This window comes from Triturus cristatus, chromosome 4_1, assembly GCF_964204655.1.
Source record: "Triturus cristatus chromosome 4_1, aTriCri1.1, whole genome shotgun sequence".
NCBI lineage: Eukaryota > Metazoa > Chordata > Amphibia > Caudata > Salamandridae > Triturus > Triturus cristatus.
This window is the reverse complement of record NC_140585.1, coordinates 977119268-977145928: the sequence shown is the minus strand read 5'-3', so window position 1 is coordinate 977145928 and position 26661 is coordinate 977119268. Positions and strand designations below refer to the sequence as shown.

The window sequence follows — 26661 nt, the reverse complement described above, 5'->3', positions numbered from 1 at the left end:
TCTGTGTACTAAGACATTCACCCCAAATATGTTCACACCCTAAAAGTCAGAGTTTGGGTTCTGGTGAATCAGCACGCCCTTGTATTCTCTGACAGGTTAATACCACAAGTATTCGGTACTCAGCACTGCACAATTCACTACTGATTTGCATGAACTTTCATGCTCCCACATTAAGAGAAAAGAAGCTAGCAAGAGATCTGTCTGACTCACCTAATAGGTGTAAACGCCCCATCATGAACGGTGAGAATTGAGTCACGGAGGTAAACACACTGCCATATTAGTGAATAGTCCCCTCTTGTAATAACGACGTCTGGGTCGTACGTATTTTGCAGGTGATGTTGAAATATTATGTGCGTCTCATTTACCTAGACGAAAAGCAAACAAAACAAAAAAATCACATTGCTGCCCAAGTTAAAATGGACCTAGTTAATTTTTTGGGTGGCTACATAACTGAATTGTCCATTGTCTATTTAAATTCACTGTTGTAAGCTGCATATTGATATTTATAATGAAAAAATAATCATATTAGTAAGAACTCATTGTGTGGTTTTAAAGTTCATCTATTTCCTAGAATCAAATCATAGGTCAGGCATTTTGCATTTTTGAATACAGTAAATAAGTGTTAAAAATTACCTTAGGTATAGTGCTTATTAGAGCTTCAATTTTCTTTGTATCTCTTTCAAACATGGAAGAGTATTTACACTGAAGGGTGGGGTAGATCTTCTAGATTCCTTACTATAGGCCTAATTACGAGTCAGGCGGTCCAAGGACCGCCAGACTCGCGAGGGGGGGGGGGGGGGACGGTGGTGGCAGTCCAGCCACCGCCACACCGGCGGTCCGACTGCCCCATTATGAGTTGGGTGGTCGGACCGCCATTGCAACGCTGCAGCAGCCTCCAGGGAACCACTGTTCCCTGACAGTGGCGTGGCGGTCAGGGCCTCAGTAATATGTTGGTGGTGCTGCTGCGGCACCGCCATGCATATGAGGAGTTTCAGGACCACCAGTGTTGTCATGGAGGTCTTAACTCCATGAAAAGGCTGATGGTCCTGAAACATGTCCATGTGCAATGGAATGTATGCAGGGGGCACAACATGTGCATGCACCCCAGTTCCTTTACAGTCCATGCTGTGCAGGAACTAATTTTGGTGTTCCCATTGTGGTGAAAATTTCCAGAGGTACAGTCATGGGACCGCCAAAAACATCTCGCCAAACATGAGGAGACTCTTAATCTGGAGGGCGGTGCAACCATGGGTTTAGCGGTGTGGGAGCGGACCACCAGCGTGGCGGTCTGCTCCTGCACCGCCAAACCCATAATTAGGCCCTTAGTGAATTGCCCGGAACTAGCCTCTCAGTCACTCTCACCACTTGGTTTAATTCACTAGGACCTGCACCACTTCGCTACACAAATTTGTTTTTGTATGAAAATTGAGTGTAGCACAGTGTTTTTACATGCTTTGAGCTCCACTGGTCATATAACTTCAACCTGACAGCAGACATACTGGGATGTCAGAGTAGAATATTGGATGCAACCTGTCTGGAGTTTGTGTTTGAGACGGCACAGGAGGGAGAAGGAGTAGGTCACACAAGGGTGGTTGTCAAATCATGGTACCAAAGGAGACCACATAACATCAAAGATCCTGAAAGGAGGGCCCGGAATAAAATATCGCTCAGGGGCCTAATTGTGGGCAGCAAGAAGGTCCCAGGGATGCCATTCTCGAGCCTTGAGGTGGCTGAATCGGTTCACTCTTCTGTTGAACACCTCACTCAGAGGCAAGCTCTGTAGCGACAGCACTACGCATCACTTGCTAGGATCCATTTTAGTGCCACTGAAAAAGCAGACGACTGGCAGTAAATAGGCCTATAAAAGAGAAGAGAAGGAATGAGGTGCCTGAAAGAGGCAGGAGGGGGTAGAGACCTTCCCTTGAAAAGAGACAGCTAGAAACAAGTTACAGTCTCACATGCAACCTGTATTTTGGAAGGATTAACGTTCGATAATTAGAGGTTTTCAGTGCGATTACACCTGAACAGAAAGCCCCTCACCCTCATACTGGTATACTTGTTATTTGCCACTGACTGCGGGAAGTTTTTTTAACTTGCTTTATTGGGTTTTACAAGTTCAACAGTATGCGACTCTGTTTAGCAGTTATGCATAACCCTCATATTATGACACATATGGAACGCCTTCCTCATTAATGTTGCAGGTACCCTTGAAGTTTTTGTCAGGTAAACCAACCATTCACTTACAAGTACAGTTATCCAGTCACTTTGTCGCTTCAACAAGGGCCCTGGTCCGCATTTCCCTTCCATATCCTACGTTCCCATGGGCCAATAAAGCATTGTGTAATTTTGTTAAACAGCAATTAACCAACAAACTTCCCCTGTCTTGTGTTTAAGTGTTCTGGTGTCTTCTGTAGACCAAGAAGTGTGCTGCAAACCTCTGTGTGCATATACCTAGAACCATTGTTTTGGTTCGGGGGCTGTCACATCCAGCCGCCTCGGTGCAAGCTAACCGCTCCTAGGTCAGTGGGACCCTCCCTTTGAAGCATCATCCTATTGCCACCCTTCTTTCCACCACCTCCATAAAACCCCTCAACACATCTGCCCATTGGGCAGCGAGGGGCTTCTTGTGGAGCTCTCTATGTTCCTCCTACCTGAGAGTCGCTCCTTCTGCCTGCGCCCACCAGATGACGTCTGCCTTCCACCTGCTATGTGGTGGGCCAGTCACCGATTTCCGATGTCATGCGATATCTCTGCGGACTACTCTCAGTGCTAAGTCCAGAAATCTAGCACCGGCTGTTCCTTGGGAGCACCCACTGTGCAACCCCAAAAGGCCGATCTTGGCCTAGTATAGCTGGGTCATGTCCAATACATGTTCCAGCATCTCAAACACTTGCATCCAGATCCTCCCTATATACGGGTACTCCCACACCATGTGCAAAAAGTCTACATCTATGGCTACACATCAGGGGCCTCCCAGATCAGTAATATTTACCATCACATTCAGCCTCTGGGGTGTAAGGTAGGTGCAGTGCAGGTAGTTACATTGTGTACATTTGAATCTGGTGCTGCATTAATATATATATGTTCATTCTAGAGTCTACTCCCATTCCTTTCCCACAAATTGTCTGTCTTGATATGACTGCCACTTAGTCTGGAGGTTCGGCAGCATGCTCACTGTCATATTATGGGCCATCTTATGAAACTCATAGATTAAATGGCTCCCATGTCCAAAAGTCATCACTGGCGGCAATATATCATGAGTGGGGGTTCTGGGTCTGCCTCCTCAAATAGTCTGTGTAGCGCTTGTATAACAGGTCTATAGACCATGAATTGGCCATCCCGGAGACTGCTCCTCATCATAAGCTCTTCTAGTGAGTTCTAGGAGTCCTCAGTGTAACAGTCACCCAGCATTTCTATGTCTGCTGCCGACCAAGCTGCCAGAAATCCACCTCTGGGTGTCAGCAGCCCCATCAGTGGGGTCCCCAGGGCCTACAGTGGAGCTGCTCCTACTTGGTGAATTGTCCCCTTCCAACAACCAATGTGTAAGATCCTCAGTGTAAGAGTCAATGTAACTGCACCACCAACATTATTGCAGGAATTGACCCCTCTCTATGTGTGCGCCCAATTCTCCCAGCTCCAATTGGCCTAGTCCCACCACCCACCTGGTCAGCCACTGTAATTGTGCCGCATAGCAATAAAGATCAAAATTGGGAACTCCCAATACCGCCTTGCTCTTCGGCCTTTGCAATGTGCACATTGCCAATAGATTTTGTCGCTCATCCCAGACTAATTCCCATAGCATAGCGTTTCTTCCAGCTCCCAGCAGCAAGCACAACCTCCAGAGGCCCAGAACTGAAACAGGCACCTCCAGGCAGGTTAGAACTCTCAGCAGCAGAGTTCAGGGGAGCTAGGGGTGAAGTCTTTGTGTCCCTGAGACTTCAGAACAGGAGGCCAGCACACACAGGCTCTTGGAGATTTTCTTCAAGCAGTTTCAAAGCAATGTACCAGCCTTTGTCCTTTCCTTGGCAGAAACAGCAACTGCAGGCCAACCCCACCCAGCACACATCAAAGGGGCAGTACTCCTCCTCACAGCTCTTCAGCTCTTCTCCTTGGCAAAGGTTCCTCTTGAGTCCAGAAGTAATCTAAAGTTCTGGGGTTTTAGGGCTAATACTTACACCCCAAAATGTCTTTGTTCTCTTTGTGCAAGGGTCTCTGAGCCCAGTTCAAACCTGTTCTGTCCTCACTGGTGCAGTATGACCGCAGAGGGTGGAGACAGCATTGTGCAAGGGAGACAGGCCCTATTCACGTGCAAGGAAATCTCCTCCCACTACTCTAAATTCAGCCAAGGTCTGTTCAGCTCAGCATTATTCAGGAAGGGCCAGGCACACCTCAACCCCCCCCCCTCCCCCTCAGTGGCTGTCTATAGTGAATGCACATCCCCAGCCCCTGTCACTCTAAAACCAGACAGTCAATACACAATCAGGCAGAGGCACACAATGGTTAGACAAGAAAATGGCTACTTTCTAAAAGTGGCTTTTTTAAACACACAATTTAAAAACCATCTTTACTAAAAGACGTGCTATTAAATTCGGAGTTCAGAGAGTCTAAACTTTATTTCTCCATCTTGTCCCAAGGGAAAGTTATACTTCTAAGATGTTACAAAGCATTTCCCATTCTATCCTATGGTGCAAGATGGCCTTTCAACCATGAAAAATAAAATTGGCAGTATTTCACTATCAGGACATGTCACACACACCAGTAAATGTTCTACCTATCACATACACTGCAGCCCGCCCAGGGGGGTACCTTGGGCCTACCATAGGGGTACCTTTCATGTATAAAAAGAGAAGGTTAGGACCTGACAAGTGGGTGCACTTGCCAAGTTGATATGGCAGTTAAACTGCGAACAGACACTGCATTGGCAGGTCTGAGATACATTTTCAGGGCTACTCATGTGGGTGGGACAATCGGTGCTGCAGGCCCACTAGCAGCATTTGATTTACAGGCCCTGGCGCACTTCAGTGCACTTTACTAGGGACTTACCAGTAAATCAAATATACCAATCTGGGAGAAACCAATTGTAACAACAATTTACACAGGGAGCACTTGCACTTTGACACTGATCAGCAGTGGCAAAGGGCCCAAAGCATCTATGCCAGCAAAAACGAAATCCAGCAGAGCATCAAAAATACAGGAGGTAGATGCAAAAAGTCAATGGAATCCAAGCCAAAGATGCCAAGTCTAATACATAGCGTTCAAGGTTCAGAACCAAACTTTCGTGATCCATATTGGCAGGTTTGCAAAATAGTATAAGTCACTCAGTACTATGATCATTTTAGTTAGAGCTCCTTTGCCATTATACGAAGCAGGAGCGTCCACCAAAACACAATGCTACCCCTCAGTCCTCTGACCCCACTGCCCAGATTCCCCTCTATCATACCACACATATTATATACTCTAATCCTCAGGTATCTAAAGTTTCTGGGCGCCATTGCACTCTGCTCTGCTGCACCAATTGCGGGGGGGTCAACAAGGTACGGCGATACTGAGAACACTTGCGAAGCAAATCAAAAGATGTACGGTTGCACGCCTTCCCTTATTACAGTATGTTGTAATCATCAGACTATGAAACCAAATAATTGCGTGCGAACAGATATGCTGTGAACCATCCCCTTGTCACAGGTTTATATTGAAGACAATCAAAGAAGGCACGGAACTTGCACACCCCACTGTCGCACTGCTGGTTGTAGGAAACATTTCCTCACAATAGGCCACTCCTTGTTGAATATGCCATTTTTGACCAAAATTGAAACCATAATTAAACAAGTTCTCATTGCACTTTTACTCCATGCTTTATTGAAATCACTGGAGACAGCATGATGCCACCATGATTCTTTTATTAAACATTTTCAAATGCCCCCTGCTTGCCCATCCAGGCTTAAAACAGCGACACGTACAAAGAATCATTTGTGCAAGTGGGCTTATGTAATTTAATTTCACCCAATGCATTTCAAGCCTGCTGGCTCGTTGTCAGGGGTTGCTGAAACAAATAAGATAGATATAGCTTAACCAACTACTCAAATCCAAACTAACTGTGTCCTATAAAACTCATGGTATCACAAATAATATAGCAAAACATAACATATAACAGCCTCCTGTGCCCCCACCCTCGTCATACTGAGAACACACAAGGTTTTTGCCAGTCAGTGACCAAAATCTTCTTGTAGTTCAACACACCCAGTGAGTCCTGTCTGAGCCTTTCGCAGATAGAGGAGCAAGTCATCTGCATATTGCAAAACCATGAGTTTGCCAACGTGAAGCGAGATCCCCCCCCACCATGGTACGCAACACACACGCAAAAGGCTCAACCGCTAGCTCAGAGAGTAAGGGCGAAAGTGGGTAGCCCTGCCACCACATATCTCAAAGGGGTCCAAAATGCAGCATCCCATTCATACCGGTGCCTGGGCACCTGCTTAAACCAGCACCACCTACCTGCCCCAGGGCCATCTACGACATGACAGCCTGCAAGTAATCCCACCTCATTGTGTCAAATGATTTTCTGATGTCTAGCGAGAGTACCACAGCCCCTGCACGGTGGGCCTGTGGTATTTCAGATAGAAGGTGTTTGTTAAATGAAGAGCTATGCTTGAGGATAAACCAGTTTTGATCCTCATGTACTAGGGTAGGATGGTAGGCCATGAAGTGGTTGGCCCCTTACTGAAAATGTTATAGTCTAAGTTTAACATTGATAAGGGCGGGTAGGCCACCACATCTGTAGTGTCCCCAGAGTGACTGAGCACCGACACCAGCAGGGCTTCCCTGGTTGTCACCAGCAGAGATCCACAGTCTAACTTGTTTGTATACATTTCAGCCAGTTTCGGAGCTAGGCAAAATGCAAAGTTTGATAAAAACTCAGCTGGGAGGCGGTCCATGCCCAAGTTCTTGCCAGATGCCAGCTGTTTAATGGCTGCCTGAATCTCAGGCTCTAAAATCGGGGCTCCAAGTGATTCCCAGCTCTCCGCCATCAGCCGTGGCAGTGTTGTTTAAACCATGAAGTCATCCAGCCCCCTCACCCTGTTTCGGGTCTCCCGTGTAGCTCACTATAGTGGTCTGTGAAGGCTGCTAGTAGCCAGCATATCGCCTGCTCGGCTCTAAACTTGGGTGATGGGCTCCCCCCCCTGCTGTCTGCTCAGATCAGCCATAACAGGAGTCTGCCCGTCTGTCATCCCTCTGAGTGAGCCATGGTTAAGTAATCACACTGCTTCTGTGAGCAGAGCTGTTCTGATACCATTGCTTGCCTCCCCTGCTCTTCCTGCAATGCTGGCCTAATCTGCGGTTGGTCTGGTAGCCCTCGCTCTAACCAGGTTATGCGGTCCTCCAGCACGGTCAGTTCCCACTCTCAGTGTCTTTTCCAATCCCCCGACTCACAGAGGCAATAGCTGCAGGACAGCACTTTCAAAGCAATCCCATCAACGTTGGTATGGGAAGTGGTGTGGTAGCTGTCCCCTCCAATTTCATTGAAGTTTGGTCACCTGCCCCCATCAGGTGAACTCCTGGTGAAGCGCCACATCCATCCCCCAGCGGCGCAGGAACAACAGCACCGGGTGCCTCTTAGGTAGTGACCCCAGTCATCTGACATTTCAAGTGAGGAAGGAGTAAGTCATCATGTTATCCATCCTTTTGAGCCATCGAACCAGACCCCTCCACGGGCACACCCTCACAGCACACCATATCGCCAAACATTTGACCGACACAGCAGAGGACCACCACTCACACCAGTAAAAAAGAAACCAGTGTACACATCAAATTCAGGTAAAAGAACTGGTAAACAATCCCACCTCCCACACCCCAGGTCAGAGTGGCAAAGGTTCTCTGTTCAATACTATAAATAAACAGTGGTTCATAGCCAACCCCCAACTCCTCGGTGATGAGAGAGGGGTTTGATAAGGTGCGGTTGCCGCCATAGCTTCAGAAGTTTTCGCAGGACAATGGAGGAGCTGCCCCTGCAGGGTTTACTGCAATGGTCCTATTTTGCAAATATGGAGAGAGACGAGGGCACAGTGTTTCATGTGCATTTAATGAATTGTCCTCCTACTTTGGTATAGCCATCTGGACCACTTGTACCTGAAAGGTTAGTTTCTAGTACTCCCCTTGATAGAGAGAGAAGGTAAGGTGCAATAAGGGTCCAAGCCAGTTTCAAGAAGAGAATGAACGGTCAGCAGTCTCTGAAACAGCAGAGGGGGTGCATTTGCCGACTTCCCTGGCCTTAGAGCAGGTGAAATAGTGTGGACTGCTTCATATCAGTTGTGTTCTGTTGACTGTATCTGTTTTCTCTTTCTACTGTTAACCCCTTCGCCGCGGCAGGAATTCCGCCGCGGCGCTGCGGGGGGGTTTGGGGGCAGCGCGGTGGCGCTGTGCTCGTGACGGAACCGCTCCATCACGAGCCACGGTTGAGCTGTGCTCATGACGGAGTGGCTCCGTCACGTCTCCGCCCACTGTGCTAATCGCCCGCACAGGCGGGGAATTAGCGCCGCGTGGGCGGAGCGCCCGCCAACGGCCACAGCATGATGGAACCACTCCGTCATGAGCACAGCGCAACCGTGGCTCATGACGGAGTGGTTCCGTCATGAGCGGGGAAGGGGTTAACCTTCCAAATGTTTACGTTGGGCCCCTTGACACCTTTTTCTAATCCTTGATGTAGCCCTTTGTCTCAATAATAGAAATAGTAAGATGAGGTTTTTGATTGTCTGTAGAGGCTTTTTGTTCTGGAATATCAAATGAAGCAAAGGGGGCAGGAAATCAAGTGTATATAAGTTTTTGGAAATAATGATGTTAATATTTGGAAATCCATTGGAAGGTAAATCAATAGATTTACTATGTTAATCATATTTTCTCCAGTTACAAATATGCACTCACGCAAAGGAATATTTTCTGCACCTAATGCACTTGCTTTTCCCGCCTTACGCAATCTCCTTCCCACTTTTCTGCAAGCAGATAGAAGGGCTCCACAGACTTTAGAAATCCAATTTAGGGCCAGGGACGAAAGCAAAAAGAAACATTCCTAGCAAAAAAGAATTACTGGCTGAAAATCTAAAAATATATCCATCGTTCTGACTTTAGCAACAAGTCCTGTTGAGGCGCACACGCCTGTGTTTGGGCATAGCTTTTATACTATTGCTAAATCCGGATTTATGTGGTAATCATGCAAAAGGTACTCAATTGTTGAATGTCACTGGAACCATAGTTTGAAGTGACTAGTTGTTTTCTTTGCAAAGCTCGGTTCCATCTTTTGATCAATACTTACAATGTGTTTTTTCATAGATGTACCCCAGTGTTCAGCGTGGCATTAGACCATGGGTACTGGCAAACATTTTCCCAGGGGCCACAAAGTAGGTCTGTTGTGCCCTGTCAGCACAATAGTAGTGGGGCTTTTTGTTATCCTGCGTCTGAGTCGCAGTCCCTTTACCCCGCCTCCGGGCAGTTACTTAATTATTGAATTGGAATGAAATAGAATCGCACAAAGTGAAGCCATAAAATCTGGGTTTAATCATGGCGTTCCCAGTTGACACATTGTGTGATCTTAGACAATTGTCTAATATCACTTTGCCTCCTTTTCCTTCCTTTTCACAAATAAGAGCACCTTGAAATGCATGTGGGCAAGCTATATACTTTATCAACTTTATCTTGTGTTTAATTTATTAAACTATAATGTTGTCCATCTATAATAACCCAGAACACCCAGACGGTTCCTTATGATAACTAACTTGACTCTTAGTTCATTACTGGCATTGTCCCAGGTTGGGAAGAGGCATGGCTATGTCTATGTTCATTTTGAAAACTGTCACCTTAAAAAATTAAATCTCAAACCACTGATATAATCTGATGTACTAAGGCGGAATGCTTGTTAATAAAATACACTTTTTTTTACATTTTGAAAAGACTTTAATTTTGCACGTTGGATGAAAGAAGTCTTAAAAATGAATGTGTTCCTAAAGTTAAACGCTGCAAGATACCGTATTTGCTTTTTTTCTTTTCTTCCAGTTAGTGTAAATAAAGGATTGCCGTTTAGTGAACTTCTTTATGAAGGTTAGGGCTCTGCTCTCAGCAGCACAGTGCAGTCGTTCAGCTGGGGGCAGCATGTGAAGGTCAGGAGGATGGCATGCAGCCCACGGGCCGTACTTTGAGTATCACTGCTTAGTCACTTGATGTGTAATCTTGGGTTGCTTGTGCCACATCTGGACAGGAATAGTGTGCTGAGCAATTACGATTTTGTAGAATTTGCCAAGCTGTCAGTCTCGGTATGGCTGCTGGGGATATGTGCATTATGAGTAGGGCTCCTAGATTTCTGTTTCTACAGAAAATTACATTTATTTTTCTATCTGTATTTATTTTTAAATACAGAAAAATACAGAAAATAGACCTTTTGATGATTTTTTCAACTACCAATCATAAGTGGAGGGTCAGTAGGTGTACCGATTGAGAGGTAATGGAGATGAAAAGACAAGAGATTGCCTAATCCATCTTAATCAAGTGCAGATCTACAGTTATTTATGCTATTCTACAATGCAAGTGTTTTCAGACACTGTACACTAATGAAACCTTTTGGACATTCAAATGTGAAAAGACATTTATCAGTTAAATAAATGTGGAAGAATACCCATTGCAGCTTCATTTATACAGAAAACACATAATACAAAATGGATAAATGTAGATGGAAATGTTGAAAAAATAAATACCATAAAACTGGAAGCCCTAATAATGAGCCAAGTATTGGTGCAGAACAATAGGAAACTAGTGAGAAATCCCTTACAGAAGACGAGTCATTGTTAAGATTTGGCCTACCATCTTCAGGATCCTGGTGGTCTAGCAACAGTCAGTATTTACACCGAGCAGCGGTCCATATCTGCACCCAGCAGCAGTCCGTATCTGCACCCAGCAGCAGTCCGTATCTGCACCCAGCAGCAGTCCGTATCTGCACCCAGCAGCAGTCCGTATCTGCACCCAGCAGCAGTCCGTATCTGCACCCAGCAGCAGTCCGTATCTGCACCCAGCAGCAGTCCGTATCTGCACCCAGCAGCAGTCTGTATCTGCACCCAGCAGCAGTCTGTATCTGCACCCAGCAGCAGTCTGTATCTGCACCCAGCAGCAGTCTGTATCTGCACCCAGCAGCAGTCCGTATCTGCACCCAGCATCAGTCAGTTGCAGTAGTCCGTATCCGCGCCCAGCAGCAGTCCGTAACCGCGCCCAGCAGCAGTCCGTATCCGCGCCCAGCAGCAGTCCGTATCCACGCCCAGCAGCAGTCCATATCCGCGCCCAGCAGCAGTCCGTATCCGCGCCCAGCAGCAGTCCGTATCCGCACCCAGCAGCAGTCCGTATCCGCACCCAGCAGCAGTCCGTATCCGCACCCAGCAGCAGTCCGTATCCGCACCCAGCAGCAGTCCGTATCCGCACCCAGCAGCAGTCCGTATCCGCACCCAGCAGCAGTCCGTATCCGCACCCAGCAGCAGTCCGTATCCGCACCCAGCAGCAGTCCGTATCCGCACCCAGCAGCAGTCAGTATTATTCAAGTAGGACGATCTTTCAGGAAATATCAATATCATGTTTATAACTCCTCTCCTTGTGCATAACCTCATCTTTCATTTACCTCAGTTCACAGCAAATGGTTGTTTTAGCAAATTGTTCTCTACTTACCAGACCAACCACAGTTCTGGTCCTCAATGGTGACAATATCAGAGTGACAAGAGGAGAATGGGCCTGCTCAATGTGTATCTGTTACGACTGGCGTGGCATATGAACACCTAGCTGTCGTGCACCAGTAGGGTCTATTTGGTCCCACTGCATGAGAAAAGCTGCGCAGCAAATACCACTGTTTGGAGTAGAGGAGGCAGGTATCATAGGTTCCAGAATCTAAACGAGTTCAGGAATGCTGTAGGTAGATTCTTGAATAAGGGGATAAAGACACCGGCAATCAAAATAGGTTTTTCTTTTGGACCAACCAACTGAACTATAACAATTGTTCTCACATTTACATACATACACTACCTATGGCTTCACAGATTGGTACACAAATCACGACTGACACCAGCGAGGATGATATATATATATATATATATCAGTCAGTCAAAGATAGCTTTTTTCGGCCGTAGGCCATGGAAGTATAGAAAACAGTGCAAAGCATTTTAGCAAAATACAGTACAGTATAATATTTCATTTAATCATAAAAACGATATACATTGTTTCTGTAATTTAAAATAGCAACGTTTCAGGTGAGCACGCTTTGACTTCTATCTCAAGTAAGCTCCCCCGTGCCTACTCTAGGTCCATTAGCAAGATATAATGCAATGCTAAATAAAAATATAATTTCCACATTAAGCGCAATACAATATTATTGCAGGATAAAGTGCAATGTGCAATAAGGGAAAAATAAATATATAACTTCTACGGGGGAGCAGTTGCAGATGTTATAGCAGTTAATTATTACAATTAGATATTAAAACACAAATTTGTTACTAATTGTTTTTTTTGTAGATATAAAAAGTGTTGTTAAAATGATGTAGGTAAAAACAGCTGGAGTTGTTGAATTAACCCCTTGTGTGCCACGCCCTTTCCCCGCCCTGTGCCGGGCGTTCCATTAGCGGGCGGGGTTCATGACGAGCTGGACTCGTCATGGGCACAGCGCAACCGCGGCCCATGACGAGTCCAGCTCGTCATGGGCACAGAAGGGGTTAAAAACACCTCGGTGGAGAGATAATTACAGTGGGGGTAAACATACAGTACAATATGTACATACCACTTTGCTCTGGTCGGTGCCTAATGTAGTGTAGGTTCTGATCAATGCTAAACTAAGAATTTCCTTTTAGAGTTTTCTTAATGATAGCTCTACGAATGCACCACATGGAGTATAAAAACCTCGAGATGGAAAACGCAATAGGTGTGACCGTTTCATACTTAAAAAGCCTAAACGCCTCTGTACAGTGTCTACTCCCCATGTTCCTGCACAATTGTAGTAACCATCGTGACCTTATCTTTCCATAGGCGAGACAGAAAAAAAGAACGTACATTTCAGTTTCCTCAGCTCGGTCACACCCTGGACACACTGATGTGTGGGGCCCCTGCCACTTGTTAGTAAATGATCGAAGCGGGAGCACACCGTGTCTGAATTGAAGAAAGAGTTTCTTCGCTAAGAGCGGTTGGATGTAATCTAGGGCCGTTTCAAGCCTATATTGCTGCTTTAATTCCAAAAACTTGGAGGTTAGGCAGCCCTGCTTGGTCCCCCGCCATGGTTGAACCAGTTTAAATTCTCTGTAGGACACAAGCAGTGCCTTTCTAGATGTCATAGAGCATATCTCTTCTGGGGACGTTCACATGTTCACCCTCCCTAGGGCCTGACAGGTGTTTCTAATGTAAGCTAGCCAGGGGAGTTTACCCGCACCTTGGAGTCTCATAATGTCTTTCAATTCCTCTTTATATTCAGCTAATTCTGGAGTACTCCAAAGGCGTCGCCAATAAAGCAGGGGTCTAGAGAGAAATACATCTGCTATGGGGCTAATCCCTAGGTCCATCCTAAGTGGAGTTAGTGAAGAGATAGTAGTAAGACCCAGCAATTGCCTAAGAAATAGGTTCTCTGCCATTGAGAGGGAGGCAGCTGGATGGTGGCCCCATAATTCTGCCCCATACAGTGCTGAACCCCGAGCCTGGGTCTTATACATTTCTGCAACAGGTCCTATTACTTTGTGTGAGCAGTTCTTGTAGACTTTTATAATCCCTCCCGTGGATTGGATTAGTTTTAGGCTAGCTTTCTTTGTGTCCCCTATTCCATTTTTTCAGTGAGAGTGATTCCTAAATAGTCAAAAATGGACACCCTCTCTAGGGCCCTTCCATCTAATCGGGAATTTGGACAGTTCGTAGTGTTAGCGTTAAAAACCATATATTTAGTTTTTTGAAGATTAATCTCCAATCCCCGGTTTTTGCAGAAAGTGCTGAATGCATCAAGCACCCTCTGCATGCCCATGGGAGATTTGGAAAGTAAAATCGTATCATCCACAAACATAAGAGCTGGAACTTTGCGGTTTGCTAACCTAGGTGCGTCAATATCTTTCCCTTCCAACAGAGATTCAATAAGGCCATTTAATAAAAAGGGGAAGAGTGTCGGTGCAAGAACACTTCCCTGTAGGACCCCTTTCTCCACAGGGAGGGGGCAGAAAGGTCACCATTTTTCCATATCTTATTTGTGCATAGTTGTCTTGGTGAAGGCGTTTCAGCTGGTAGCAGAGATAGTCTGCAGCTCCCAGGTCAAGAAGTATACTCCACAGTTGATCCTGCTGAACTAAGTCAAAAGCGGATTTAAGATCCACCAATGTGAGATAGAAGCTGCCACCCTCTAAAACCACAGTTTTCCAGTGGATGAGTTGCAATCTAAAAATCTGATCAATAGTGGAGGTCTTAGCCCTGAATCTTGCTTGTAGGGGTGTTAGTACATTATTCTCCTCTATCCAATATTGCAGGCACCCCAGGAGTACACGTGCGAAGATTTTTTGACAGACATCTAAGAGGTTTATTGGGCGATAGTTCGCTGGGTTAAGTGGTGAGCCCTTTTTATAGATGGGTATAATCTCTGCCCCTGCCCTTGTGGCATTAAATAGTGACCACAGGTATGGTGCCCATATCGAGGTCTCGGAACAAAATAGATTGCCAGGGATCTTATCCAACCCCGGCGCTTTTGCTGGTAACAACTTTCCCAGTGCCTCTGTAATCTCCTTCATTGTGCAGGGTGATGCGTCTAGATGTAGCAACTCCCAATCTATGTTAGTTTCCACCCTCCCCTCTTCCTCTGTTGACCTTGTATATAAAGTTATATAATGGGTTCTCCAGACTTCTTCCCCTAGGTTTGGTGCTATGGCCAATTTGCCTTAGCATTTCCCTGTCTTAACTAGATTCCAAAAGGCTCTCATGTCGTGATTATCCAGCGCTATTTTTATTTCTTCCCATTTTTCACTTTCCCAGATCTTTTTGGCTTTGTCTATAGTATTTTTATAATGCGCTCTAGATTCTTTAATACATGCCCTATCGTTTGTTCTAATGGAAGTTAAAAGGGCTTGCTTTGCTACCTTACAGTGTTTATTGTACCATGGGTGCCTTAGTTTGGAGATCGGCCTGGGCCTTTTGCTGTTATGGAAAAAAGGTGCTAGGACAAGGAGCATATCCTGGTGATTTTTTAAATTCTCGTTTGGGAGGGTAAAGTGCCACTGGTCACAGAAAGTTGGAACGCCACCTCAAGAAAGGGGAGAATTTGTTGATATAGGGCGGCCATTTTGTCCTGTGATCCCCCCAACGTACTCTCCTCCCTCCTTCAGCCAATACTAAACTGGAGTCAGGTTTTGAGGATGCACTATGATGACTTTCAGCAAGCGGAGGTGATAATTCTAAAAACCAAGGGATTGTGATCACTTTCATGACGATGGGTGACCTTAAAATCGAGGGCCCTACGCCAAAGTCTGACATCCACCAAAATGTAGTCTAAAATGGATGCCTGCTCAAGTCTGTTGAAGGTAACGTTCCCGGGACTATCGATTGCAATCGACCATTACAGGTCCTCAATGAATTGCTTAATGTAAGTGCATTCATTTGTAGGACCATAGGAGTCCATGCCCGTATCGGTGCAATATTGGGCTCTGGGATTGCCCAGACTGAGTCCTCCTCACTTGTGATGCTTGCAGATAAACCATTCAGGGGCTCAAATCGACAATTAAAATCCCCGCCTAAGATGACCCAGGAATTCTCCGGCATAGTTGGAAGAAATGAAGTCAGGCAATCAAGGGTATGCGAAGATTGTCCATAACTAACTGGCCAAGAGTAGACCGTGATCAAAGCAATCCTAATAAAGTTAGGAAAGGAGAGAAGGACACACAATATATCAAGAGAAGGAGTCTATCAGTTTGGCCTTGCATCCCAAGTGCACTCCAACCCAGTGCACAGACCCCCAGAAGGCCTCCCCCTAGCCCCCTGGACTGCTGGGATACTAAACAACGCCTAGACTACTCTGTGTGTGTCTGCCCTTGACCATGTTTCCTGGAACATGCAGAGTTCATGTAGATCTACGAACGCCCCCCAGTCTGGGAGATCCAGTTTCGAGTTGAGTCCTGCTATATTCCAAGACAATATTTGCGTGCTTGGCAATCCTGCTGTAGTAGCTAAAAGAACTTGGGGGGGGAGGGACTTGCCCTTAGTTGAGCCTGATGTATGTCTATAGGCCCCTCCCCTCCCCTGGGACAGCATTCATTGACCAAATTTAAATTGCTAGGTAGAGTAGAGGTGGAATCTAACGGGCTGGCCTAAAAAATCTGATCCCTGTCACTGCGCTGCCTTCCATACCCCTCCTATTGCACTGGCCCGCCCTGATACCAATGACTCTTTCTGGTCTCCAGATTATCACTGGGCCTTTCATAGAAGTTGATAGTGGGCCTTAGTCAGTCTACAGAGTCTAGAGGGCTAAATCTGTTGGCGAAGGGGAGGTTGTATATCAGTGGTGTTGGATGGTCCCTGCCTATTCGCGGCTTGGGGCCGCCCTGGTCACTCATTCCCCAATCGTTGGCCATACTTCCCACGTTATGTGACATTATCTTGGGGGGGGTGGAAGTATCCCAAGGGCAGGAAAGGGATACCCCCAGCCTCCCTGGGATAACCCCAGTTCAGAATGTACTGGACAACCCAGGGGTCCCTGAAGTTGATCACTATACAGTCCTCGGTGTTGCCCTTTCGCTTCCACCCCAGCCAGCTTACCCTGCGTGTAAGTATGAGGTTATTTAAATCTTTATAGGGGAAATGACTGTCTGGTTAACCAATGTATACATTTATTTTTGAGTTCAGATTGAGATTCCCCTTGCCCTCTTTCCAACTCGGGCACTCCGGCTAGCACGATGACATAGGGGGTAGAAGCTGGGGGCAAATTAATACATGGTAATGTAGCCTGAATTCCCCTAGATTTTATATGTGCAGGAGTCCTCTCACCAACATCATTAGTTTTGCTAGCTTGTTGTGGATTAAGTGAACGTGATGTGGATGGTGGTAACCAATTTACTTGTTCGGGGGGGGGGGGGGGGAAACAGTTGGGAGGCCTCTGCTGTATATTGGCTGGATCCAAGCTCTGTGTGGGAAGCATTCTGGTTACCGGAGCTACATTCCCATGAGTACTAATGTTAGATCTAGCGGGGATGGACAATGTGTTTAGAGCGGTTGTAGCTACCTTATTTGGGTGCAGGGCCAGCTCTGTAACAAGGTATTTGGTGGTCTCAGTTGTATTAAGTATAGGATCTACTTCACCCACCCAGTGGTCCACCAATGTCGATCAATTATCAATCCGAGCCGTTAGGGCATCAAGTTTGTCTTTTACCACTGAACAAAAATGTGCTTTAAGGTCCGATACCAATTTAGACACCCACAGGGGTTGTTCTGAGGTTGCCTGTGACTGATCGCCTGTTCCTGATTGCCCGAGAGTATTGTTAAATAACATATCAGGAGCTTGTTTGTTCCTCTTGGCTCTCTTATGCGTGGTGTTGGTTTTCTGTTTCTGTGTCCCCCCTTTCTCCTTTCCTCCGCTCCCCAGGGGAGACTTGGGAGCATAGCCAGCTCCAGTCTGGGCTCGTGTCCTTGGGGGCTCTGGATCTGGGATCACGGTGGGTGATGGCGATGGAGACACTGACCCTAAATCAGAGGGGATGGGGCTTGGAGCTAAAATAGGTGTTAGCGAGAGACGCATCTCTGTGCGCTCAATTTCTGAGGAGACGGCTCCAATTGCCTGTTGGAGCATTCTGTCGATTGCAGTGGGTATATATATATATATATATATATATATATATATATATATATATATATATATATATTTATATATTTATATATATATCAGAATAGAGGATCCTTTTGCCAAAAAGGAAAGTCGACGCCTTGTCTGTTGCGCAAAAATCTTTACCAGCTCAAAACGTTAAACGCGTTTCGCCTGCGAAGCAGGCTTGTTCACCAACGATTGAGATAAAGTTTTCAGCCATTTTAAAGTAAACAGTGATCACGTGACAAGTGAAGAACTACTGAAGCATGAAAAGTGTTAACAGACTCGTAGTTTCGGAACATAATCAAATAAAATGTGCGCTCACGGTTTCAATTACAAACAGTTAATACAGTGTAAATACAGTGTCATGTCCTAAGGTTAACCATCTATTAATGCGCTGTAATTCACAATATTACAGAATTTTAGAAGAGGTTAGAACCGTTACCAATATAGAAATATTCAATGTAAATTCAAAACGATCACCACCCCAGTGGGTACGCCTCACAGTCCCAGTGGACAGAATTTCTATAATTGCGGTTCTAAGTATCTAGCCCAAGTGGGCAAGCTCGACACTGTAATAAAATGCAAATTGATCATATCAACTTCCGGATTATACTAGTATGTATAAAGTGCTTGTGCTAGTTAAAAATAAGTTCTAAGGCTTATAAATGTGACAATTAAAATACAGGTAGGGAGGTGCGCCAAAGGTGGGATCATAAATGTGTGTGAAAGTCCTCCTCAATATTAAGACCTTCAGGGATTTTGGAGTTGAGGCGAATGATGTAACTTGATTTTAATTGCCTCAATTTTTTCACTCGATCACCTCCCCTTGCGCTCAATGGGACTGCATCAATTACGTAGTATTCAAGACCCTTGATGTCCCTTTTATGGTATGTGTCGAAGTGCCTGGCCACGGGGTAGGTTTTATCCCCATTTTTAATGGCCCTAAGGTGCTGGAGGATACGCTTATGCACAGGGAGGATTGTGCTGCCCACGTACCGCAAGCCACATGGGCAACGCAGTACGTAGACAGTGGGTGCATCAAAATTTATATTAGGGCATCAGTATGTGCATCAAATTATCACGTGGATGATGTCATCAGTGATGTCATTTGAGATGTCATCAGTGATGTCACTGACCATGTCAAGAGTGATGTAATACGTGACATCATCAGCAGTGCATTGCGGGCGCGCGAGTTATAGTTAGCTCAACTAACTATAATGGGCGAATTTCTCTGGTTTTATACGAGTCAAATGTCCAACTAACTATAACGTCCCTGAAACCTATGGTTTTTTAGTGAATTTCAAAGGTTTTTAAATGTTAATTCCTAACTATAACGTCTGTAAAACCTATGGCTTTTTTCAGTGAATTTCGAAAGTTTTTTAAATGTTAATTTCATATTTTAATATTTATAAAACCTATATTTTTTCTATTTTTTTTGTAAACTTTTGGAACTCTATTATACTTTTTTTGTAACTTTAAAAATTATGTAATGTTTTGTATCTTCCCCAAAAATATGTATTTTTTTTATTTTATTTTTCCTTTCTTTTTTAGAAAACTGGAGTCCAGTACCGGTTGTGTACCAAGCTCCATCAGCACGCGAATCCTATCCGCCATATTGCTAAACTCGTAAATGATGCGCATTTCGTATCCGCCGGGTTTGTGGCACCACGTCCCGCGTAACATCATATACGTATGAGGTCGCTCCAGTTACGTATGCGACGAGTGCACGCTGCCATGCCCTGTGTTACATCATAGACGTGTGTTACGTCGCGCCGGGTACGTCATTCCCTCATTTTTTTTTAGGTCTCAAAACTATATCTAAATAAGTTTAAAGTGCATATGAGAGCAAGCGATAATCTAAAATATTTTAAACATTTATATATTTCTAACTGTAATAAACGTATATTATGGTAAATATATTTTCTCAAAATTGCGTCGGGTGCGGCACACTTGCGCGTTCGGTGTGCGATTGCCATGTGACCTTAAAAAAAAGCATTTGATTGGTTCATAACATTTCCCATTGTAACAGTTGGGAGGACCCCACCCATTTTAGTCATTCTCTCTACAGCGTTTGATGAGAGACACCTCTTCTGCTTAGAGAGCTTTTTTTTAAAGTTTTTTGCTCTGTACACATATCTTATACTACATACAACATGCAACGATCATCTTGATCAATATTCATGGTCTGTACAGTAGCCTCCCACGTGTGATGTTGTAGTGAAAGAGCCCCTCTTGTGGTTTGGCACCCTATGATGACCTCCAACTACCACCATTTTAATTGATTTTAGTGTGTTATTTTACCCTAGCCTTAATGTAGGATGGTCCTGCATATTCCTGCTTCTCTTCTGTCCTGTAGTCTTGCTGTCTTTCAGTGAAAGCTGTTACGGAGTGGAACAGTCTTGCCAAGAGCAGAGCGTGTGGGAGGTGCATTTGCAGGCGTGCAGTTGTGCAGGAATGCGTATTGTATTGTGCATTGGTGAGAATTAGGAGTTCTTACTATTGGTTTTGACATGGTTTAATGTCATTCTGTTTTCCGACTTTACCTTGCTTTATGGCAGTGCTTACTATATTATTAGCTTTGACATGCTTTCATGTCATCTTGCTTTTCAATTCCATCTTGCTTTGGGCCTTTCTGTGTGCATGGCCTAACTAACTGCATTTTAAGCTATTTTCTGTGCTTGCCCGTATCTGCAAAGTGGGGAGGGCATGTTCTGCTCTTCCTCCTGTTTTTCACACTTTACTGACTAGAGAAAAACGGTTCTTATCAGAGGAATGTACATGGTCCGTCTCAAAGCCATAGCAAAGGCCTGATCAACCGATGCCGTGGCCTTGGAGCAGACTGGTACGGGCTCTCATGAGAACGAGGGGGCGAGGCTTGCTAGAAGCTTTGTTATGTTTGGATTTGTATTAAAAAGGGGAGTCTCCACTAGTTTGGCGGGAGTTCGGATTCCGAGCGAGGGGAGACGTGTCTATCTTGGATTGAACCCGGATAGCTGAGCTCTGATCCCCGGCTGTGTGAAGACTTCCCCCGGCCAGAAGTGGGCAGTGTATACATCAGGTGATGTATTGAGTTTTGTGGTTATTGCCATTGTGATGTGAGCCAGTGGCTGTGATCGTTTGAGGTGTTTTCTTTGTGGTGTGGGAGGTGCACATCCAGAGTGATCCTCTACTGTATTTATATATCTCTTTCTGATCTCTTGCAGGACGTCCAGTGTATCTTATCTTATATCAGTTATTGCTTGTTTATTAATCCGTATTATAGTTTGCTCAGTTATTGATTCATGCCTTTAGATTATAAGTTTGCTACATATATTTGAATCTTATGCATTTGGTATCTGAGATAGCCTTTGTTTAGAGAGTATTATGTAATAAACCCCAAGCCTTATTCTAAAAGTGATAGTCTTTGCATTCTGTTAAATAAAACCCCTTTTCAAAATGTGCTGTTTGTTTTGTGTTGAAGTCTTGCTGTGCCAGGGGTGGTAAGACATGCTCAAAAGTGTATATTATTCAAAGGTGCAGTGGTATATTTGCCTCCCAGGTGGGAGTGCGGGGATTGGGTGTGGCTTATCGGTGAGAAGCCACATTCAAAACAGATGGCCATGCATCTGAAACGTTACATCAAAAAACAAATGTGTATTACACGATGCCCCTGGTGTGTGTGTGTGTGTGCGTGCGCATTATTGTGCTGCCTTTCGGCCTGAGTATTGGTGGCTCAAAGGGGTATCATCAGCCATGGGCAGAGTGCACATTCTAGATCACATGTGAAACAGTAAAGAGTAATGTGTAGATTTGTGCTGCAGTATGCTCTGTTTTCAGGCTTTACCAGTATAGTAGAGTGTCATATGTGAGACTTTCAGATTCACGTTTGACATGCATTGCTTGACTGTAATGAGCGTTATCACTGTGTATGACGTAGCCTCACTGCTGATCCTCCCTCCATCCAAGCACATTCACATGTGTGCGCTTCGCGATAGCAACACTTTCAATAATACCGCACACCATTGACATGCGTGTCTGCGCATATCCACAAGCTTGACGACATGTGATATTGGCCATTCAATGTTTTCGGACAGCATCTCATTAGCGATAGTAGCCACCCTCCCGGTACATGCGACATTAATGTAAATTGCGGATTGAGCGACGTCAAAACTGCAACAGGGACACACACATAAGTACACTTCCTGGCCAGGAAGGAACTGAACAACGCCCAGGTCCCCGGAATAATTATTCACACCCCTACGCTAGCCTGGCGTACGCAAGCCCAGCCAACTTTGCGTACGTATAAATAGGATAACGACGACGCCACATGTTCCAGTTCTTCCACACTGCCTCAGGTGATACGGCTGCATCCACCTCGCATATCAATGTGCAATAAACAAAAAGGGATCCATGAGGTGTACACCATCCTCGCAATCAAAACTCGATTTGAATTGTGAACCCTGCTGGCCGTCGTGTTTGGACACACAACAATGACAGCAGGTGAGCAGTGGGGCCTGGGTGCACAGGGGCTGCAATTGAGCATGGTGCAGCGGGAGGGGTGGTGTGCATCAGCCTGGGTGTGCAGGTGCGAACAAGCGATGTTGCTGTCCGTAATGATGTGATCTCTGACCTCATTCAGTCACATCTCTGCCTCATTTTAAGGACCTGCTGGACCGTACTGTAGGCCTGAGCCAGCGGGCAGCGCTGCCCTACAAACACGTGTTGTTGGCTTTTGGGGCACTGTAGAGAGCTGATTACTGTAAAGACCACAACACCAAGATGAGGTAAGCGAAGTAGTCTTTATTCAAAGTAGTGCCCTGACACCAATAGGCGTCTTGTCATAACCGCAGTAAACCTCCAACTGTCCCCCAACTGCCACCCTCGCCCAGGGTTCTATTATGGAACAGAAGAACGTCATAGTACAGTGGGCGAGGGCGCACGGCAAAGGGACGGCGCGAGACAGGTCGTGAGGATAAGAACAGTGGTAAACACAACAATTACTAAGTGTACATACACACAGGCTTGCGCCACTGCATTACACGCGCACATTATGCTTCTAGCATGCGCTCTGTTCCTTTGTATGTGAACGTTGGCATATCATATTATTTAACCTTGTGTATTCTCGTGCACTGCAACTCCTCTTTGAACCACGATTACCACTAACAGTTGGTAGATCGTACTTAAAGAAGGAAGGATGCACTCAACTGGTGTTCTCTAGTAAGCTTGAAATAAACCTTCATTTACCTCAAGATGTTTCCAGCATTATATTATTTCTCCCTTTTCAGACACTGAGTTGGTTGCGCCAAAATGGGCGGAGCGGGTGGCCAGCCCATGATGATGCCCTGGGAATTCTGACGCCTTCCATTGTGGTATCAAGACACCGTCCCCGACCGGAGACCTGCTGTGCCACCCTGAGAGAGGCACCCCGGAGTCGGCGCTCGCACCAGCACGTCATTGGACACACCGGTGGTGGCAGGGGAGCAGTGAAGCCTCAGTGCGCAGGAGCTGCAAGTGAGCACAGTGCGAGGGAAGGGGCTCGGGTGCAGCAGCCTGGGTGCACCCCAGCCCCTTCCCCCTGCCGTAGATGATCATGTAATCTCTGGCCTCAATCATATCTCTGTTTCATTTTAAGGACTTGCTGGACCGCACTCTTTCTCGCAGAACACAGCGTCCCAGACACACCGGTGACGGGAGGTGAACAGTGAGGGCTGGGTGCAGTAGGCCGACGCTCTGTCTCCTCCTCCCTCTGTTCTTTTGACTCTCCCTCCCCTTCTCTCTTCCACCCACTCGCTCTGTCCAATTCTCACTTTTTTCCTTTCATTCTGACTACCTTTCTTTTTCTCTTGGACATGGCACACATACTTATGTTTCTTTTTGGTCTTGCAGGTTTTGTACGCTGCTTCCGGAGGAGTCCCACCCACTTATTTTATGTTTTACTGTTTGTTCAAATAAAGTTGCGTTTCCATTTATTTGTGTTTGAATAAAGGTAATTTTTTTTACCAATAAATAAGTGAGTGTATGGTCTTCTTTTTCTGACAACACTTGTCTGTAGTTTATTGTGAAAATTGTGAGGGAAAACATTTGTAATTTTGCGGTGCACCTACCAAATATAAACCAACAGACTATTACATAAATGATGCCTGGGTAATTCTACAACTGCAAGGGTTCCATGAGTGTATCACTTTATAACACCATGAGTACTGCCCGTGTGATTACAGAACCAATAGGGCACTGCCTAGGGCCACTGAGGCTTCAGGGACTGGCGAGGCCCACCCTGCATATTTAAGTAAAGCTCCGGAGGGTGGCGATCCCCGGACTTGAGTTGGCCTCGACGCCCCCCCAAACAATTAGTAAACAATACCCGGGGAGGTGGCGATCCCCTAGGCTGCGAAACGTCTCTGTGCACTCCCGCGCCTAATTTACATGTGAGATTAAGGTCCCCAGTGCTGCAGAGACCCCCTCAATATAATAATAGGAACCGGCCCCGGAACATTACCCACCAGGGGGCTCATTTAAATGAACGGGTGAGACTCCGCTTCATTTTTTTTCCCTCCATTTTTACCATCCGGATCTGCTTTATTGAAGCGATACAAGGTTTTCCTCCTCTCGCTTCAACGAGGCTCACAAGGATTTGCTATCACAGGGTGGAAGCCATGCTCCCGCCCTGTAATAGCAAACATAAATGTCCCGCGGATGCATACCCCGGGACATTGTATGAGCTGCCCCAGGGAGGTGGCACTCCATAGGGCCATGATGCATTGGTTACTGCATAACTAAAGAATTAGTATAAACGCATACTAACACTACTTGCACATGTGTAGTACAGCGACCAGAGTGTAGTGAAGCGGCAGAGGAAGCCCAAAATCAAAAAATATAAATCCTACCAGAGGTCGTATGACATAGTTCGATGAGCCGACGACCCTGGGATGAGTAGAAACAGCTTCACAAAGAAAACGGGTCTTCAGCAGAATGCAAAGAAGCTCAGAATATTTGTGAGTGCTGCCTTCTTTGTACCTTCTCCCGCTCATCGCCAAATTTATGTAGTGAATCCGATAAGTAGATTTATTGCAGGAAAAGAAGGCAGCTTAAACAGCCACCAACAGGAGCAGACAGCAAGGCAACCGTCTTCTCCAATACCGTGTACAAACTCCCCAAGATTCTCCTCATGACAGCCCTACATTTTAACATTACATACTTACATTCTAGTAGCATTACATGCTAACATTCTACTATGACTTATACTGGAATACTACACAGAGCACATGACTTTACAGCAATGAGCTCATGGTTTCATCCACGAGTCTTGAGACTGGTAGGGGTGAGTAGTTCGCTTCCCACTCCCTGTATTGTATAAACGCAAACTAACACTACTTCCATAGGTATGCTACAGCGCCCAGAGCACATCACTTTACAGCAATGAGCTCACGGTTTAGGCTCTCGGTTTCATACCAGAGTGTAGCAGTATCTCATCTCAGCACCATGTCACTCTGAGCAACACCGCACTGTCAGACCGGTAGGAGTGACGACTTCGCTTTGCACTCCCCCCACAGAGGTTACAGTGCTCCTATCCTCCTGTTTCCTACTCTTTTCACCCTTTTTTCCCCTTACTCATTTCAACGGAATCACAAAATGGCTGCCAACACTTCCTAGTTGCAACAGCTCGCAGCCAATAAGCAGCAAGCTCGTGCTCGTAACGCCTCAGCCAATCAGATGGCAGAATTCCCAAATATCAATATCTTCAAATTTTTATATTTCTCCAAAACTACTGAACGGATTTACACCAAATAAACAAAAGCGTGCTTTCTTATCCAAGACCCTTCTCCCTGCCAAATTTGGGGCAAACCTGTTCAACCTGTAGGCTTGTCTAAAGTTTCCTATGGAAATTAACATGGAGAAAACACGTTTTGGGATCCCCCTTTTGACGAATCACCCCCAAACTTGCAACATAGGAGCGGATATGAACAAATAAGTCATTTGGAAAATTTCATGAGGATTCATCAAACGATGCCAAAGTTATAAGCAAAACAAAAAATGCTCTTCCTATTTAAACTTGGTCCTAACTATAACTACCTACTGGCAACCGCCAGTAGGTTTATGTATGTGTGTGTGTGTATATATATATATATATATATATATATACACATATATATATATATATATATATATATATACACAGACACACATATATATATATATATATATATATATATATATACATATACACACACAGAGAGGAGTGAGAAGGCTAGGGTAGTGGTAGGTTCAGAGCTTAGGGTATAGTGGTTATGTTTATATACATATGTACACAATAATGCAGGCATGAGAAGTACCCTATAGTGGGTCATCAAAGCAATAGATCATGTCAATCATATTACCAACTCATAGGATAAAAAAAAACAATCATGGCAAGCAGGTACTCTGTTGCTATGCAAGGTAGCCTACTTTGGCAATGATCACATCGGTCTATATATGTACTCCGTTACTTACCAGCATCTGTCCCCCACAGAATGGAAAGTCAAATAAAACTATGAGTTCATAGTAATCGCTTTCTGTATTATTAATTGAGCAGCTGCCATCATTCAAGACAAGCTTCACATTTTGCTGGATTAGGCTATGCAGATAGGCTTTCGACACATTTAATTTCATAAATTCCAGATTACAAAATACAGAGATTTCAGAGCCTGAAATGAAAACCAGAGTTTAGTTGTTACCACAAAGGAGAGCATTCTTCACAAAATGTAATTCATTAGTTCAATTCAGTAGAAAATAGTACAATGAATTTTTCAAAGTCAAGAAAGACTAATATTTTAAAAGAAAATTAAAAATGACCAATTTGAGTTTTTTTATCGGGGTGAATG

General features: G+C 45.2%; 1 protein-coding gene across 4 annotated transcripts in view; it reads right to left on the bottom strand.

Annotated features, from left to right (window-relative positions):
- Positions 1-26661, bottom strand: part of LOC146855927 (uncharacterized) — a 651622-nt gene that overhangs the window by 116142 nt on the left and 508819 nt on the right. For all 4 annotated transcript variants that reach the window (XM_085653872.1, XM_085653873.1, XM_085653876.1 and 1 more), the window contains 2 exons: positions 26291-26484; positions 211-365 (listed from right to left, as the gene is read on the bottom strand). In XM_085653872.1, the coding sequence (XP_085509998.1) occupies positions 211-365; positions 26291-26484 (349 nt within the window). The remainder of the gene's footprint in view (positions 1-210; positions 366-26290; positions 26485-26661) is intronic.